Source organism: Podarcis vaucheri (assembly GCF_965113315.1).
Source record: "Podarcis vaucheri genome assembly, chromosome: 3".
NCBI classification, from domain to species: domain Eukaryota; kingdom Metazoa; phylum Chordata; class Lepidosauria; order Squamata; family Lacertidae; genus Podarcis; species Podarcis vaucheri.
Genome location: NC_138761.1, coordinates 2,745,827 through 2,761,168, shown reverse-complemented (window position 1 = coordinate 2,761,168; position 15,342 = coordinate 2,745,827). Strand labels below are relative to the sequence as shown.

The following is a 15,342-nucleotide window of genomic DNA, read 5'->3' as shown; positions in this document are numbered from 1 at the left end:
CACTGCTTCCCGCAGTTTGGACAAACTCATGTTGGTAGCTTCGAGAACACTGTCCCACCATCTTGTCCTCTGTCGTCCCCTTCTCCTTGTGCCCTCCACCTTTCCCAACATCAGGGTCTTTTCCAGGGAGTCTTTTCTTCTCACGAGGTGGCCAAAGTATTGGAGCCTCAGCTTCAGGATCTGTCCTTCCAGTGAGCACTCAGGGCTGATTTCCTTCCGAATGCATCGGTTTGATCTTCTTGCAGTCCCTGGGACTCTCAAGAGTCTCCTCCAGCACCAGAATTCAAAAGCATCAATTCTTTGGCAATCAGCCTTCTTTATGGCCCAGCTCTCACTTCCATACATCACTACTGGGAAAACCATAGCTTTAACTATGTGGACCTTAAGCGCAACATAAATTGTATGAAATAAATAAGTAAAGTCCAAATTACTTCCTCCTTTCCACTAACAGCCATGGGAAATTAGTGGAGAATCGGTAGCTATTAGCCATGATGACCATGTCCTGCTTTCACTGCCAGAAGCGGTATTCCTCTAAATACCAGTTGTTAGGAGTGGGGTTGGACTAGATGACCCCCAGGATCCCAACTCTACCATTCTTACGAAGCAGCTCCTAGGATGCTTTGCAAAACCCTGTTTCCACCTCTCTCCGCTTTAAACAAGTGTTTTCCATCTCCTGCTTTTGATGGGTTGATTCTCCCTTTCCCCCGACATACTTTTAAATATTTAAAATACTCAATACTTTCCCTCCCTAGACTAAACATCCCCAGTTCCTTCTGCCTGCCCTCGTACTATTTGTGCTCGGTTCTCTGAAAATATCCTTCTGGAATGAAGAGTTGATTCTGTGGCTTCTCTGAAGGCCAGGAGATGCCACCTGGCTTATATTTGTCTCTGGTTTGGCACTCACTGCTTGTAGGGTGAAGCCTTCCATGTTTGAAGTCCCAGATTTGAGCCGGTCTTTAAGCTGGGTCAAGAGGTTAGTAGGCCCTGGCTGCCTCTGAAAAAGTTTGTAGAGGAGGAACATGTGATAGTGGTCAAGAATTCTCCCTATGTCTCATTTCCCCCCGATTCATTTCTATACATTTTTGTGGTGTGTCCATTTATTTGTTACAGATAGGTAGCCGTGTTGGTCTGCCATAGTCAAAATAAAAAAATTCCTTCCAGTAGCACCTTAAAGACCAACTAAGTTAGTTCTTGGTATGAGCTTTCGTGTGCATGCACACTTCTTCAGATACCATTTATTTGTTGTTGTTGTTTAGTTGTTTAGTTGTGTCCGCCTATTCCTGCCCCCTGGACCAGAGCACGCCAGGCACTCCTGTCTTCCACTGCCTCCCGCAGTTTGGTCAAACTGGTAGCTTCAAGAACACTGTCCCACCATCTCGTCCTCTGTCGTCCCCCTCTCTTTGTGCCCTCCATCTTTCCCAACATCAGGGTCTTTTCCAGGGAGTCTTCTCTTCTCATGAGGTGGCCAAAGTCTTAGAGCCTCGGCTTCAGGATCTGTCCTTCCAGTGAGCACTCAGGGCTGATTTCCTTCAGAATGGAGAGGTTTGATCTTCTTGCAGTCCATGGGACTCTCAAGAGTCTCCTCCAGCACCAGAATTCAAAAGCATCAATTCTTATGTTCTCCTAATAAACACATTTTTGTGCAATGTTTTGATTAGGAATGGGTGATCCATCTGTTTTGGTTTTCCCTGGGTTCTCATTTTTCTTGTCCCCTCCAGCCAGCTGAGGTAGGAAAAGGCCCACCCCTTTGTCTCCATGGCAACAGAGCGGCCTCTTTGGATATGTTCATGGTACTTGTCTAGCCAGCCAAAGCCATTACCTTGACAAAGCATCTGATTTGGCAGGCTTCTGCTTATGCATTCTACCCTCACAGAAACAAGATTGCAGGTTTGGAAGGGACCCAGACTCAACCCCTCCTCCCCCCAAAAATTCGTAACAATATGCAATTTTGTCTAAGATGCAAAGTTCAGGAGAACTGCATTGCAAAATTCAGAGAAGTGCAAATTTCAAAGGAGAGCTGTGCTCTGCTTCTCCCGTTGCATTCAAAAGTGTAGATTAAGGTCTGCCTCTCAAGGTGGGCTGAATCTTATTCCTTCCCCTTCTCTAGACTTTGGGTTTAAAAGGGCCTAGTATATCTCTCTTTGGGATCATCTCTTAAAATTTGCTTGCCCTTTAATCTCGGCTTATTTGCCGGGGTCAATGATTGGCAGCTCCAGGGATTCTGCCAGCTTCCCACTCCAGAATGCCCGCAAACCTCAGCTGGAGTCAATTACAGTGCAGAGAGTCCAGTCCAGGCTCCAAATTGCCAATCCAGAAAGCAAACCTGATTATTAAGCAATTAAAAGGAGGAGGCAGGCAGGACAGACGGTGCAACCTGGTCCTTTTGGTTTTCTTCAAGGATCTGGACATTTTTAAACAGCTGGGCAGCAAAAACCCCAAGGAGCTTTCAGCCTTCTGTGATCTTTACTTCACACCCCCAGAGAGTCAGGACTTGGGAAGCAAAGAGATCGTCCCCAAACTCTGCTAGGAAGTTAGGCTTGAGATGAATTCATAGGCGTGCTTTCCAAATTTCTCTATGCATGCCTCGTAAACCGTTTTATTTTAGCTGAAACCATTTCTAAACCGATGAATGTTTAGAACTCTGCAAGAGGTACTCAACAATGCAATGCGAAAACAATGAAACACTGCCATAAAAAATCAATTTTATAGTGGGTTTTCATTGCGGTTAGCCATCCCGATGGGCATGGAGATACCAGGGGGGCGGGATATGGATTTTTGCATAAATAAATAGCAGACACTAAAAGAAATGAAATAAATGACAATTCATGTCACTCATAGCCATGAATAGCCTTGTCCTCCATGAATTTGTCATCCTCTTTTAAATCCATCCAAGTTGGTGCTCAGTACTGCTTCCTGTGGCAGGGAGTTCCATAGTTTACCTAGGTGCTGCAGGAAGAAGTATTTTCTTTTATCAGTCCTGAATCTTCCCACATTTACCATATTTTTCTCTCCATAAGACACGCTTTTTTCCTCCTAAAGGGGAAATGTCTGTGCGTCTTATGAAGTGAATGCTGCACAGAGGAGGGACTTGTAAGCGGCTCCCGTCCGCTTTGCTGCTTTAAAGCGAGCCATGGAGGAGGGAAGGAAGGGGAACCATGACTCCCATCCGTCCCTCCTCCGTGGCTCACTTTAAAGCAGCAAAGCGGACAGTAGCTGCCTGCTTTGCTGCTTTAAATAGTTCAGTACAACATTTGATTCAGAATATTTTTTTTCATGTTTTCCTCCTCTAAAAACTTGTTGTTGTTTAGTAGTGTCCAACTCTTTGTGACCCCCTGGACCAGAGCACGCCAGGCCCTCCTGTCTTCCACTGCCTCCCACAGTTTGGTCAAACTCATGCTGGTAGCTTCGAGAACACTGTCCCAGCATCTCGTCCTCTGTCGTCCCCTTCTCCTTGTGCCCTCCATCTTTCCCAACATCAGGGTCTTTTCCAGGGAGTCTTCTCTTCTCATGAGGTGGCCAAAGTATTGACGCCTCAGCCACTGCCCCATGTACAGGGAGACATGTACTGAGGGATATATGGTTTCCTCTGTGCCTTGAAATGCCTTCTTCATCTCTCCCCAGTTTCCAGGCCTCAGAGCTCTCCAGAAGACCTGAAGGCGCTAACGGGGAACGTCAACCGGTTAAACGAAAGCTTTCGGGACCTCCAGCTGAAGGTTCTTCAGCAGCCATTCAAAGGGGACTTCCTGGACCATATCTGGCGTCTGCAGGACCTTCTCCAGAACCACTCCGACTCGCTCCTGCTGATGACCAGCTCCCTTCAGAAGCTGGAAGGGGCCCTGGGGAGTCTGCGGTCCCAAGCGGATCAGACGGACCGGGCGGTCTCCGGCCTACGGGAGGCTTTGAACCAGCAGAGCGACTTGGCACAGATGGAGATCTACAAGGTCTCCGTGGAGGGGAACAGCAGCCGTCTACTCCTGAAGCACCACGAGGGCTTGCTGACACAGCTGGCGTCCCGGGTGGAGGGCTTGAGCGACCAGCTGACCATGGTGGGTGGGGAGGTGGGCAACATGAACCGGACCCTGTCCTACGACGTGGGCATCCACCACACCCGCATCCAGGACCTGCAGGTCCTGATCAGCAACGCCAGCGAGGACGCCCGCCAGATGCGCCTCGTCCACATCGCCATGGAGCAGCAGCTCAAGCACGAGTTGGCCATCCTCAACAATGTGACCGAGGACCTGCGACTCAAGGACTGGGAGCACTCCATCGCCCTGAGGGACATCTCGGTCATACGAGGTAGGGGTGGAGCGGGAAAGGCCAGCCGTTCTCACTGGGAATGAGCAGACAGGGGGATGCTCAACAAATTTGCAGGGGACAAAATAGAGGGTGGTGGAGGTTATTGGTTTGTTTTGCTTCTATTATGTGTTCTATGCCGGGGCATGCGCAGAGTGCCCATCGCAATGCCAGCAGAGTGTGCCAAAAGAACACACCGTTCTAGGAAGAGTCAGTTGATTTACTGACAGTATAATGCAGTTTCAGTTACATAAAGTTGTAGATGCAGTCTACTTACAGCATGTAGACAATGCTCTGAAGCTTGCCTCAAATACATCAGCATATATACTGTATGTTGTGCTGAGTCATTCTCACATGCTTGCTGACTCGTTCTCACATGCTTAACTAGCTGCAGGTGCAGGAAGAGGCACGGCCAAATTAAACAGCGAACCAAAATCAGCCCTTTCTCGCCCCTATTCCTCCACATGCTTAAAACCCCCCAAATAAATTCACACTTTATATTTTCATCGTGTATTTTTATGCTGCAAACCATCCTATGGATGAAGGATGGCATACAAATTTAACAAATGATGATAATATGTAAATGATGGTAATAGATTGGGAGGGGCAGCTGATAACTCAGGAGCTAGAATCAGATTCCAGATGACTTTAACAGATTGCAGTACGAGACCAAAACTAACAGAATGAAATTCAGTACAGTGGTACCTCTGATTGCAAACAGGATCCATTCCGGAGGCCCGTTCACAACATGAAAAGAGCGCAACCCTTCTTGTTACGTATCCTTCAGGATATGCACGCGGCAAACCCGGAAGAATATTTCCGTGTTTCGTCGCACGCGCATGCGCAGTACTGCTCTATCGCGCCACGCACATGCACGGAAGTGCTCTATCAGGCCGCATGTGTGCGCAGAACAGGCACCTCTGGTTGCGGAAACCTCGGGATCCGACCGGAGCTCCGGAACGGATCCCGTCCGCAACCGGAGGTAGCACTGTATAGGGTTGCGGCGCTCATCTCACTTTCAGGCCAAGGGAGCCGCTGGCGTTTGTCTGCAGAAAGTTTTCCAGGTCACGTGGCCAGCAGGACTAAACCGCTTCTGGTGCAACGGGACATTGTGACAGAAACCAGAGAGCACGGAAACACCATTTACAGTGGTGCCCCGCAAGACGAATGCCTTGCAAGACGGAAAACCCGCTAGACGAAAGGGTTTTCCGTTTTTGAGCTGCTTCGCAAGACGATTTTCCCTATGAGCTTGCTTTGCAAGACGAAAACGTCTTGCGAGTGTTCCTATTTTTTTCCGCTTTCCCCCCTTTTTCTAAGCCACTAAGCCTTTAATAGCCGCTAAGCCTTTAATAGCTGCTAAACCGCTAATAGTGCTAATCCGCTAAGCCGCTAATAGGGTTGCTTCGCAAGACGAAAAAACCGCTAGACGAAGAGACTCGCGGAACGGATTAATTTCGTCTTGCGAGGCACCATTGTACCTCCCGCTGCAGCAGTACCTATTTATCTACTTGCACTGGTGTGCTTCTGAGCTGCTAGGTTGACAGGAGCTGGGACAGAGCAATGGGAGTTCACCCCATTGCGGGGATTCGAACCACCGCCCTTCTGATCAGCAAGTCCTAGGCTCTGTGGTTTAGACCACAGCACCACCCACGTCCTTTATATATGAGGATAAGGTGACCTCGTAGGTAATATGCATTGTGCGCCATCCGAAAACCTTTAAATGATTTCTGAGTGATCAGGGAGAAAGAGAGGTGGTCTGAGGTGTCACTTCAGGCAAAGGCTTAGTAAAGATTTTCACTGTCGGTATTTGGACCTGTCCCATAAACTCGAGCCACAAAATCTGCCATCCTAGGCAGCCTAAATGGAGTGGGATGGGAGCCATTGCACTTTCCCATCTGGTGGAAACTCATGTGCTCCATCGATCCAGGAGCTTTCCTTTTGGATGTTGTGCCCAAACCTCTGGATTTCTAATATCGGGATTGGCTTCACCACAAAGGGTTGCCGGAGATTTACTTTAGCAGATGGAGTCAGTGCCCTAAATGGGAAGGCCTCTTGCTTGTATTTTCAGGGTTCGTTGTGGGGACGGATGGGGGGATTGGACCCAGTATCACCCAGAAACTTGTGCACAGAGGGAATGGCTTGCGGTTCTGTGAATTGGAAGCCTTTTCCACTTGGGACACCCTGGATCCAGCCATATGTGAATAGCCTTGAGATCTTATGACGAAGGGCACTGTCAATAGTTCAAAGGTGTATACCGGCCCTGTATCCCTGAAGGAGCATCTCCACCCCCATCGTTCTGCCCGGACACTGAGGTCCAGCTCCAAGGGACTTCTGGCAGTTCCCTCGCTGCAAGAAGTGAGGTTGCAGGGAACCAGGCAGAGGGCCTTCTCAGTGGTGGCACCCGCCCTGTGGAATGCCCTCCCATCAGATGCCAGGGAAATAAGCAACTATCTGACTTTAAGAAGACATCTGTTTAGGGAAGTTTTTAATGTTTGGTGTTTTATTGTATTTTTAATATTTTTTTGGAAGCCGCCCAGAGTGGCTTCCATATTATTATTATTATTATTATTATTATTATTATTATTATTATTATTATTAGTGCTGGCACAGTAAATGATATGCCACCGCATAATCATTGCACCCCATTTTTTGGAAATAAAAACAGGCATAAAAAATGTGACGATTATGTGGTGAATTGCGGTACTGTGATACCTCGGGTTAAGAACTTAATTTGTTCCGGAGGTCCGTGCTTAACCTGAAACTGTTCTTAACCTGAGGTACCACTTTAGCTAATGGGGCCTCCTGCTGCCGCTGTGCCGCTTCTGCACAATTTCTGTTCTCATCCTGAAGCAAAGTTATTAACCCGAGGTAATATTTTTGGGTTAGCGGAGTCTGTAACCTGAAGCGTATGTAACCTGAAGTGTATGTAACCCGAGGTACCACTGTATGTGATCGTATTAAACTTCTCTGTACCAGAATGGAAGTTCCTGCTTCCAAGCCTTTGGGAGGCCCAAAGAAGAAGAAGAAGAATATCTTTATTGTCATTGCCCCCTTCGGGGACAACGAAATTACTTGACTGCTCCATAAAAACACTAATTAAACAATACAGTATAGTATAGCAAGGAAGATTAGATGACTCTCAAAGTCCAGGCTTCCCATTCAGGGCCGAGATCGCTCTGGAGAAGAAGCTGTTCTTAAGGCGGCTCGTTCTTGTCTTCATCGTCCTGTATCTCCGTCCCGATGGCAGGAGCTCGAAGAGACAGTGACCAGGATGCGATGGATCTTTTACTATGTCCAGTGCCTTCCTATGGCACCTTGTGGCATAAATCTGCTCTAAGGTGGAGAGTGGGCAGCCAACAATGCTCTCTGCTGCCTTAACAACCCTGCACAACCCCATCCTGTCCTGGGCAGTACAGCTTCCGTACCACACACATAAGCCATAAGTGAGCACGCTCTCAATGGCACAGTGATAGAAGGCAAGCAGCAGTTTCTGCGGAAGATGGTTTTTCCTTAGTATTCTCAAAAAGTACAGTCTCTGCTGCACCTTCTTCACAAGCCCCCTTGTGTTGACACTCCAGGCATGGCGTCTCGATTCGTGATGTTGCTGGTTTGGTTCTTGAACCTGGGGGCAGTTGCAGGGGCAGGAGAGGGTCCAGGTAAAAAACTGGGCAGAGATCAAGACCCATGGCAGCTACCAGCAACTAGATGCTTGGGCCAAGCCCTCACACCAGTGGCAGAGATTGTTGAGAAAAGTGTGAGATCGGGGCTTCATAGAACTATGGCGAGGGGTGGGGTCCAATCCCCTGCCATGCAGGAATCCCGACCGAAACCTCGCTGCTTCGCATAGGTCACCCATCAGATACTCCAATGAGGCGCACTCGTGGAACCTCATGCGGGAATAGCTGCACAAGTGCGCACCTCAACTGCTGTGGACACGGGCACACCCATTGCACGCTCCTTCAGTGCAACCTGTGAACAAGCATGAGCATTTAGTCTTGGTGAAATCACAGCCTAGGACCCTTGTACCAACGGGACCACCTCTCCCAGTCTGCCCCACAGAGGACCTCAAGGTCCATAAATAGCAACTCCCTAGAGGTCCCGGGCCCTAAGGAAGTCAGATTAGCCTCAACCAGAGCCAGGGCCTTTTCAACACTGGCCCCGGCCTGGTGGAACGCTCTGCCTCATGAGACCAGGGCCCTGCAGGATCTGATTTCTTTCCGCAGGGCCTGTAAGACAGAGTTGATCCGCCTCGCCATCAGCTTGGAATCAACTTGATCCCCTCCCCCTCTTTGCTTTTTCCTTTCTCCTTCTGTGATGCAACTCCTATTTGGGGACTTCCCTGGCTTTTTTCTGGCCCATGTAGGACCAGCCTGGATAGTTAGCCTTGGTGAAGACTTGATGCTTTCATCCCCAAAAATGTTTTGGAGTTTCTGCTGAAATGAGGCTGCATTTTAATGTATTTTAATCTTGTTTTTAAGTTGTATTTCAATCAATTGTTTTATATTTGGTGTTAGCCGCCCCGAGCCCGGTTTTATTCTTATTATTATTTGGTGGTTTTGAAATGAAACCTGGGCTCATCGCCCTTCTCTCTTTCCATTTTAGGGCCACCTGGACCGAAAGGGGATCAAGGCAACGAAGGGATGGAAGGAGAGCCCGGTCCTCCTGGTTTACCTGGCCTGCAAGGTAAGGCATCATGTGACCCATCAGTGTGTTTCCTGAGTTGGTGCACTGAAGGGACAGGAGAACAGAGCTCAAGGGCAGATTGCACTCCTTCTGACTCACGTAATAATAATAAATTTTTATTTATACCCCGCCTTTCCTGGTTCAGAAAACCGGGCTCAGGGCGTCTAACAACAAATTTAAAACACTTAATTGATGCAACAAAAAACAGCATAAAATACAATATAAAATGTGAATAACAATAAATTCAGGATTCAAAAATCAATTTAGGGGGGAAATCCATCCAATAAACATTAGATGATCACCAGGGCTAGCTGGCTAAGTTAGTCCTATTTGGGCCAGCGAGGAGACCAGGGGAGAATTAGCTGTGGGGTCTCAGAGCGGGTAATCTTCATAAAAAGGAAAGGAAGAGGAATAAAAGATCAGGCTAAGTTCAAATTGAAAGACAGGCAGAATAGCTCTGTCTTACAGGCCCTGTGGAAGGAAGTTAAATCCTGAAGGGCCCTGATCTCATGGGACAGAGCATTCCACCAGGTCGGAGCCATCACTGAGAAGGCCCTGGCCCTGGTGAAGGACAGTCTGACTTGTCCAGAGGAGGGCAACCAAAATGGTCAAAGGCCTGGAAACGATGCCTTATGAGGAACGGCTAAGAGAGCTGGGCATGTTTAGCCTGGAGAAGAGGAGGTTAAGGGGTGATATGATAGCCATGTTCAAATATATAAAAGGATGTCACATAGAGGAGGGAGAAAGGTTGTTTTCTGCTGCTCCAGAGAAGCGGACACGGAGCAATGGATCCAAACTACAAGAAAGAAGATTCCACCTAAACATTAGGAAGAACTTCCTGACAGTAAGAGCTGTTGGACAGTGGAATTTGCTGCCAAGGAGTGTGTTGGAGTCTCCTACTTTGGAGGTCTTTAAGCAGAGGCTTGACAACCATATGTCAGGAGTGCTCTGATGGTGTTTCCTGCTTGGCAGAGGGTTGGACTTGATGGCCCTTGTGGTCTCTTCCAACTCTATGATTCCATGATTCTATGACTTCCTCAGGACCCGGGACCTCTAAACTATGGTTATTCATGGACCTTAAGGTCCTTTGCAGGGTGTACCAGGAGAGGCGGTCCCATAAATACGAGGTGCTCTGTTTTCCACAGCTCTGTGTATACTAAATGTTCCAGGCATTTTCTTTGGACTTCCTAGAGGAGAAGACTATCGATGACAACTAGCCAACTCTGCCTCCACTGGATACCAGTGGCTGGAAACTCCTTGAGGCTCTTGAGATCGAATCCTGCTTACAGGTTTCCCATAGGCATTTGATTGGCCGCTTTAGGAACACTAGCTGGGCCACAGACCGGATCCTGCAGGCTGTTTCAATGTACTTGTTCCAAAGATCTCAGGTAGGAGTTGACAGGCAAGGTGATTCCACCTGATACTTTGGAAGGACGTTGATAGCATTGGCCTCCCAGTACGTTTCTGAGCACAATTCAAAGTGTTGGTGCTGACCTTTAAAGCCCTAAACGGCCTCGGTCCAGTATACCTGAAGGAGCGTCTCCACCCCCATCATTCTGCCCGGACACTGAGGTCCAGCGCCAAGGGCCTTCTGGTGGTTCCCTTGCTGCGAGAAGCCAAGTTACAGGGAACCAGGCAGAGGGCCTTCTCGGTGGTGGCACCCGCCCTGTGGAACGCCCTCCCACCAGATGTCAAACAGATGCACACCTTCTGAAGGCAGCCCTGTTTAGGGAAGTTTTTAATGTTTAATAGGTTATTGTATTTTACTGTTCTGTTGGAAGCCGCCCAGAGTGGCTGGGGAAGCCCAGCCAGATGGGCAGGGTATAAATAATAAATTATTATTATTATTATTATTATTATTATTATTATTATTATTATTATTATTATTATGGTCTAGGTCAGCCTTTCTCAACCTGGTGCCCTCCATATATTTGGGGCTACAGAACCCATCAGCCAGCACATTGGAACAAACATCAGCCATAAGTGCTCAAAAGGTTCTCTCCGAAACGGCCCTGCAGGAGAGTCTCAGCATCTTTTGGCTACAAAATTCTGCTTGCGGGTTTCTGGTCAGCCGCTGTGAGTGCAGGATGCTAGATTAGATGGACTACTACTGGCCTGATCCTGCAGGACTGCCTTTACACACTCCTGCTCTTAATGCAGGCTTCAGTTTCGCCCTAACAGCTCTTATCCTTTCCATCTGATCCCAGGCCAGTCATAGAATCATAGAATCATAGAATCATAGAGTTGGAAGAGACCACAAGGGCCATCGAGTCCAACCCCCTGCCAAGCAGGAAACACCATCAGAGCACTCCTGACATATGGTTGTCAAGCCTCTGCTTAAAGACCTCCAAAGTAGGAGACTCCACCACACTCCTTGGCAGCAAATTCCACTGTCAAACAGCTCTTACTGTCAGGAAGTTCTTCCTAATGTTTAGGTGGAATCTTCTTTCTTGTCGTTTGGATCCATTGCTCCGTGTCCGCTTCGCCCTCCGTGGTTCCATTCAAACAAACAAGAACGCTTTCTTCTTCGCTGCCTTCCCCCTTTGCTTGCGGAAGGTCTTGAGTTTACCCTGGCACTGCGTCGCTAACCACTAACCAGATGGCTCCCAGGCAGGAAGCAAAGGGTTAGCCTTAGCAGTGGGGAGGCAGATCTCTCCTCTCGGCTTAAAAGACTTGTGTTGGGGCAGCTATCTCTCTGGGGGGGCTCCTTCTCTGGAAGAAAATCTTGGCACATGGAAAAGGGGGTGCGTGGTCGCTCGCTCACGCCGGTATTTTTCAGGGTCTTCTGATCTGTTTTGTGGGTTTGGAGTGAGCCGCTTAAAGTTTCAAGAAACTCCACACACCCCACCTCCTTCACCGAAACCGCTGTTTGTAGAAGGGAAATTCAATTAAAGCCCTGAAGGAAAACACGATTTTCTAGCTAAGTGGAAGCTTATGTTACGTGCTCTCTGAAAGCTCTTGGCTGGAGGACAGAGTGCCACCATTAACCACCTGTAATTGCCTGAGATTTCTGGCACGGAGGAGTTATGGGAGAAATGGCCTGGGCTGGATTTAGATTTCCTGGGGGCTCCCCGTTGCCTGGGAGGGGGTGGAACAGGAGATAATGCCTGGCAGTGGCTGCTTGATGGGTTTTTATCTTGGGCCATGCCCTGTGTGAGGTCCGATTTTAAAGCTGCGGCTGGGCTGGGGTGTCCCCAAGCTTTTGCAAAGCTTATCCTCCATTTCCCAGTGGGTCTTCCTCAACTTACGCTCTCGCAGAATTCTAGAGTTGGAAGCGAGCCTGAAGACCATCTAGTCCAGCAGTTCTCCACCTGTGGGTCCCCAGATGTTGTTGGACTACAACTCCCATCATCCCTGAGTTCTGGCCTTGCTAGCTAGGGGTGATGGGAGTTGTAGGCCAGCAACACCTGGGGACCCACAGGTTGAGAAAGGCTGAATCCAACCCCCCTGTAATGCAGAAATTTGCAGCTGTTCCATACAGGGATCGAACCTGCAACCTTGGCGCATTCAGCATTGCACTCTAACTAACTGAGATATTGGTTTGACTAGGGCCTCGCCCAAAATTTCTGCTTGAGCCATGCCTAGAAAATATGACTCTTTAGCGATAAAACAGAACAAACACCAATCTGTGGGAAACCCAAATTCATCCTTCCTTCCTTCCTTCCTTCCTTCCTTCCTTCCTTATCTGTCATGTTTGTACAATGGTACCTCTGGATGTGAACAGGATCCGTTCCGGAGCCCTGTTCGCATCATGAGCAGGACGCAATCTGTGACTGCGCATGTGCAGGTCGCAATGCACTGTGTCTGCGCATGCTCGTGACGTCATTCTGTTTGCTCTGAATGACAGACCGCTAAAGAGTGGTGGGGGGGTTGGGGGGAGGGGTGGACAAAAGGAAGCCCTAAGACCACTTAGTGGGTTCATGGCAGAGGCAAGATTCGAACTGAGGGCTGGGAAAGACCCCTGCCCCAAACCCTGGATATCTTCTGCCAGGCCCCGTAATGGACAGACCTGAGGTAAGCAGGTTGATGGCTGAGCTCAGTTTGAAGCATCTTCCTGTCATCCTTTCGACATTTGTCTGGAATCTTCCCTGTTGCCACTCAGACTTTTCCTGTCTGAATGCATTTCCTGCCACGGATGAGCAGAGCAGAGCTGGCTTTGATTTAATTTAACTGATTTAATTATCTGTGTGTGGGCTTTGGGGTTTGTTGAATTTTGCAGACTAGGATTTATCGTTTGTAGAACCGCTTTTAAGTTTTTTAACATTACATTTCCTAGTGCTTGCTCCTAAGATTTTTATGATTGTTGTTTTTTGTGGCTATTCCGCTTAATTCCCGTAAGTATAGTTGGCTTGCCTGTTGAGATTCGGACGGTGCCTGCCGTGTTGCATGCCAGATCTTTAAAATGAGAGGTATTTGGAGCCTTCGGGGTTTTGACAATGGCCACCCAAGACCAGTTTAGGTGTAATGAGGTCAACATGAGGCAAAATGACTGCCGGGCGACAGTATTGGAGGAGAAAAGAGCAGTCCTTATGGCTTCCATTGGCCCAAACCTAACTGCATATTCACCGTATCCTAAGGAAGGTACAGCTCATTGGCCCATTTAAAGGAAATTTCTCCAAGGCCAATACCAGCACAGTTACTGATAAATCCAGCACTGGTGACAGCAGCCACGAAATTAAAAGACGCCTGCTTTTTGGGAGAAAAGCAATGACAAACCTAGGCAGCATCTTTAAAAGCAGTGACATCACCTTGCCAACAAAGGTCCGTATAGTTCAAGCTATGGTTTTCCCAGTAGTGATGTATGGAAGTGAGAGCTGGACCATAAAGAAGGCTGATCGCTGAAGAATGGATGCTTTTGAATTCTGGTGCTGGAGGAGACTCTGGAGAGTCCCATGGACTGCAAGAAGATCAAACCTCTCCATTCTGAAGGAAATCAGCCCTGAGTGCTCACTGGAAGGACAGATTGTGAAGCTGAGGCTCCAAGACTTTGGCCACCTCATGAGAAGAGAAGACTCCCTGGAAAAGACCCTGATGTTGGGAAAGATGGAGGGCACAAGGAGAAGGGGGTGACAGAGGACGAGATGGTTGGACAGTGTTCTCGAAGCTACCAGCATGAGTCTGACCAAACTACTGGAGGCAGTGGAAGACAGGAGTGCCTGGCATGCTCTGGTCCAGGGGGTCACGAAGAGTTGGACATGACTAAACGACAAAGATCCCTTCCCTCCTCACAGAGCCCTGTAGCTGGATCCGGCTATGAGGGATCCAAAGAGAAAAGAGGTCAACTGCTCCTGTGCTTCCACCAGCTTCTCCCCAGCAAAAGCCACTTGGCATTCCAAGCGGAGCAGGCAGGAATCCTGACGAGATTAAACTCTGTGCCAGGATCCGTCTCCTCCCAACTGCCTCTCGGGGAATGAATGTCTCATCTCACCTCTTAATAGATCGTTGTGCATCTTAGCAGGCCTTGCTCCTGTCAGAAGTGATCTGCCCTAAGGGTCCTTCCCACGCTCAGGAGATTAAGAGCTGAGTGGCCTTAGCATCTTATCTCATTGACATCCACGGAGCGGGAGGCTCTCCAAGAAACTGTCATCCCCTCGCAATTTAGAGAAAGCCGACATCGATCGTACCTCTGGGCACTGAGTCCTGTAATGTTGTATTAACGTAAAGTTGGAAAGGAGACTCTAAACTATCCAGATTCCTGGCCGGGCTCTAAATGAGCTGTTACCGCGTGAGGAAAAGGTCTCCAAGCCGCCGCAGGGCTGCCTCATTGAAAACATATGCCTGGCACCCCCCAGGATCTTGGCAAATGGGATGGCAGGCTGCAGTTGGTGGGTGAGACAGTGTGGCATAGTGGTCATCGGGCCTGAGCCTGGGAGAGACCAGGGTTCGAATCTCGCCCCTCAGCCGTGAAGCTCAGAGGGTGACCTTGGGCCAGGTTTTGCCTCTCAGGCTAACCTACCTCAGAGGGTTGTTGTGAGGATTAGATGAAGGGGAGAGAGATGCGAGCCACCTTGATCTCTGTGAGGAAAAAGGCAGGATATAAATGCAATGAAGAAATGCAATGAATGCCACAACAACAACAACAATTTATTATTTATACCCCGCTTCCAACAAAACACTAAAATACAATAGCCTCTTAAACATTAAAAACTTCCCTAAATAGGGCTGCTTTCATATGTCTTCTAAAAGTCAGATAATTGTTTATTTCTTTCACATCTGAAGAGCAGGCACCACCACCACCAAGAAGGCCCTCTGCCTGGTTCCCTGGAACCTCACTTCTCGCAGGGAGGGAACCGCCAGAAGGCCCTTGGAGCTGGACCTCAGTGAATGATGCGGGTGGAGACACTCCTTCAGGTATTCTGGGCCAAG

General features: G+C 48.6%; 1 protein-coding gene across 1 annotated transcript in view; it reads left to right on the top strand.

Moving 5' to 3' along the window:
* The window catches only part of SCARA5 (scavenger receptor class A member 5), a gene marked incomplete at its 5' end in the record, with an annotated part of 97,804 nt that overhangs the window by 43,912 nt on the left and 38,550 nt on the right, over window positions 1–15,342 (top strand). The window contains 2 exons of the mRNA XM_082217723.1: window positions 3,622–4,296; window positions 8,896–8,976. Of these exons, the coding sequence (XP_082073849.1) occupies window positions 3,622–4,296; window positions 8,896–8,976 (756 nt within the window). The remainder of the gene's footprint in view (window positions 1–3,621; window positions 4,297–8,895; window positions 8,977–15,342) is intronic.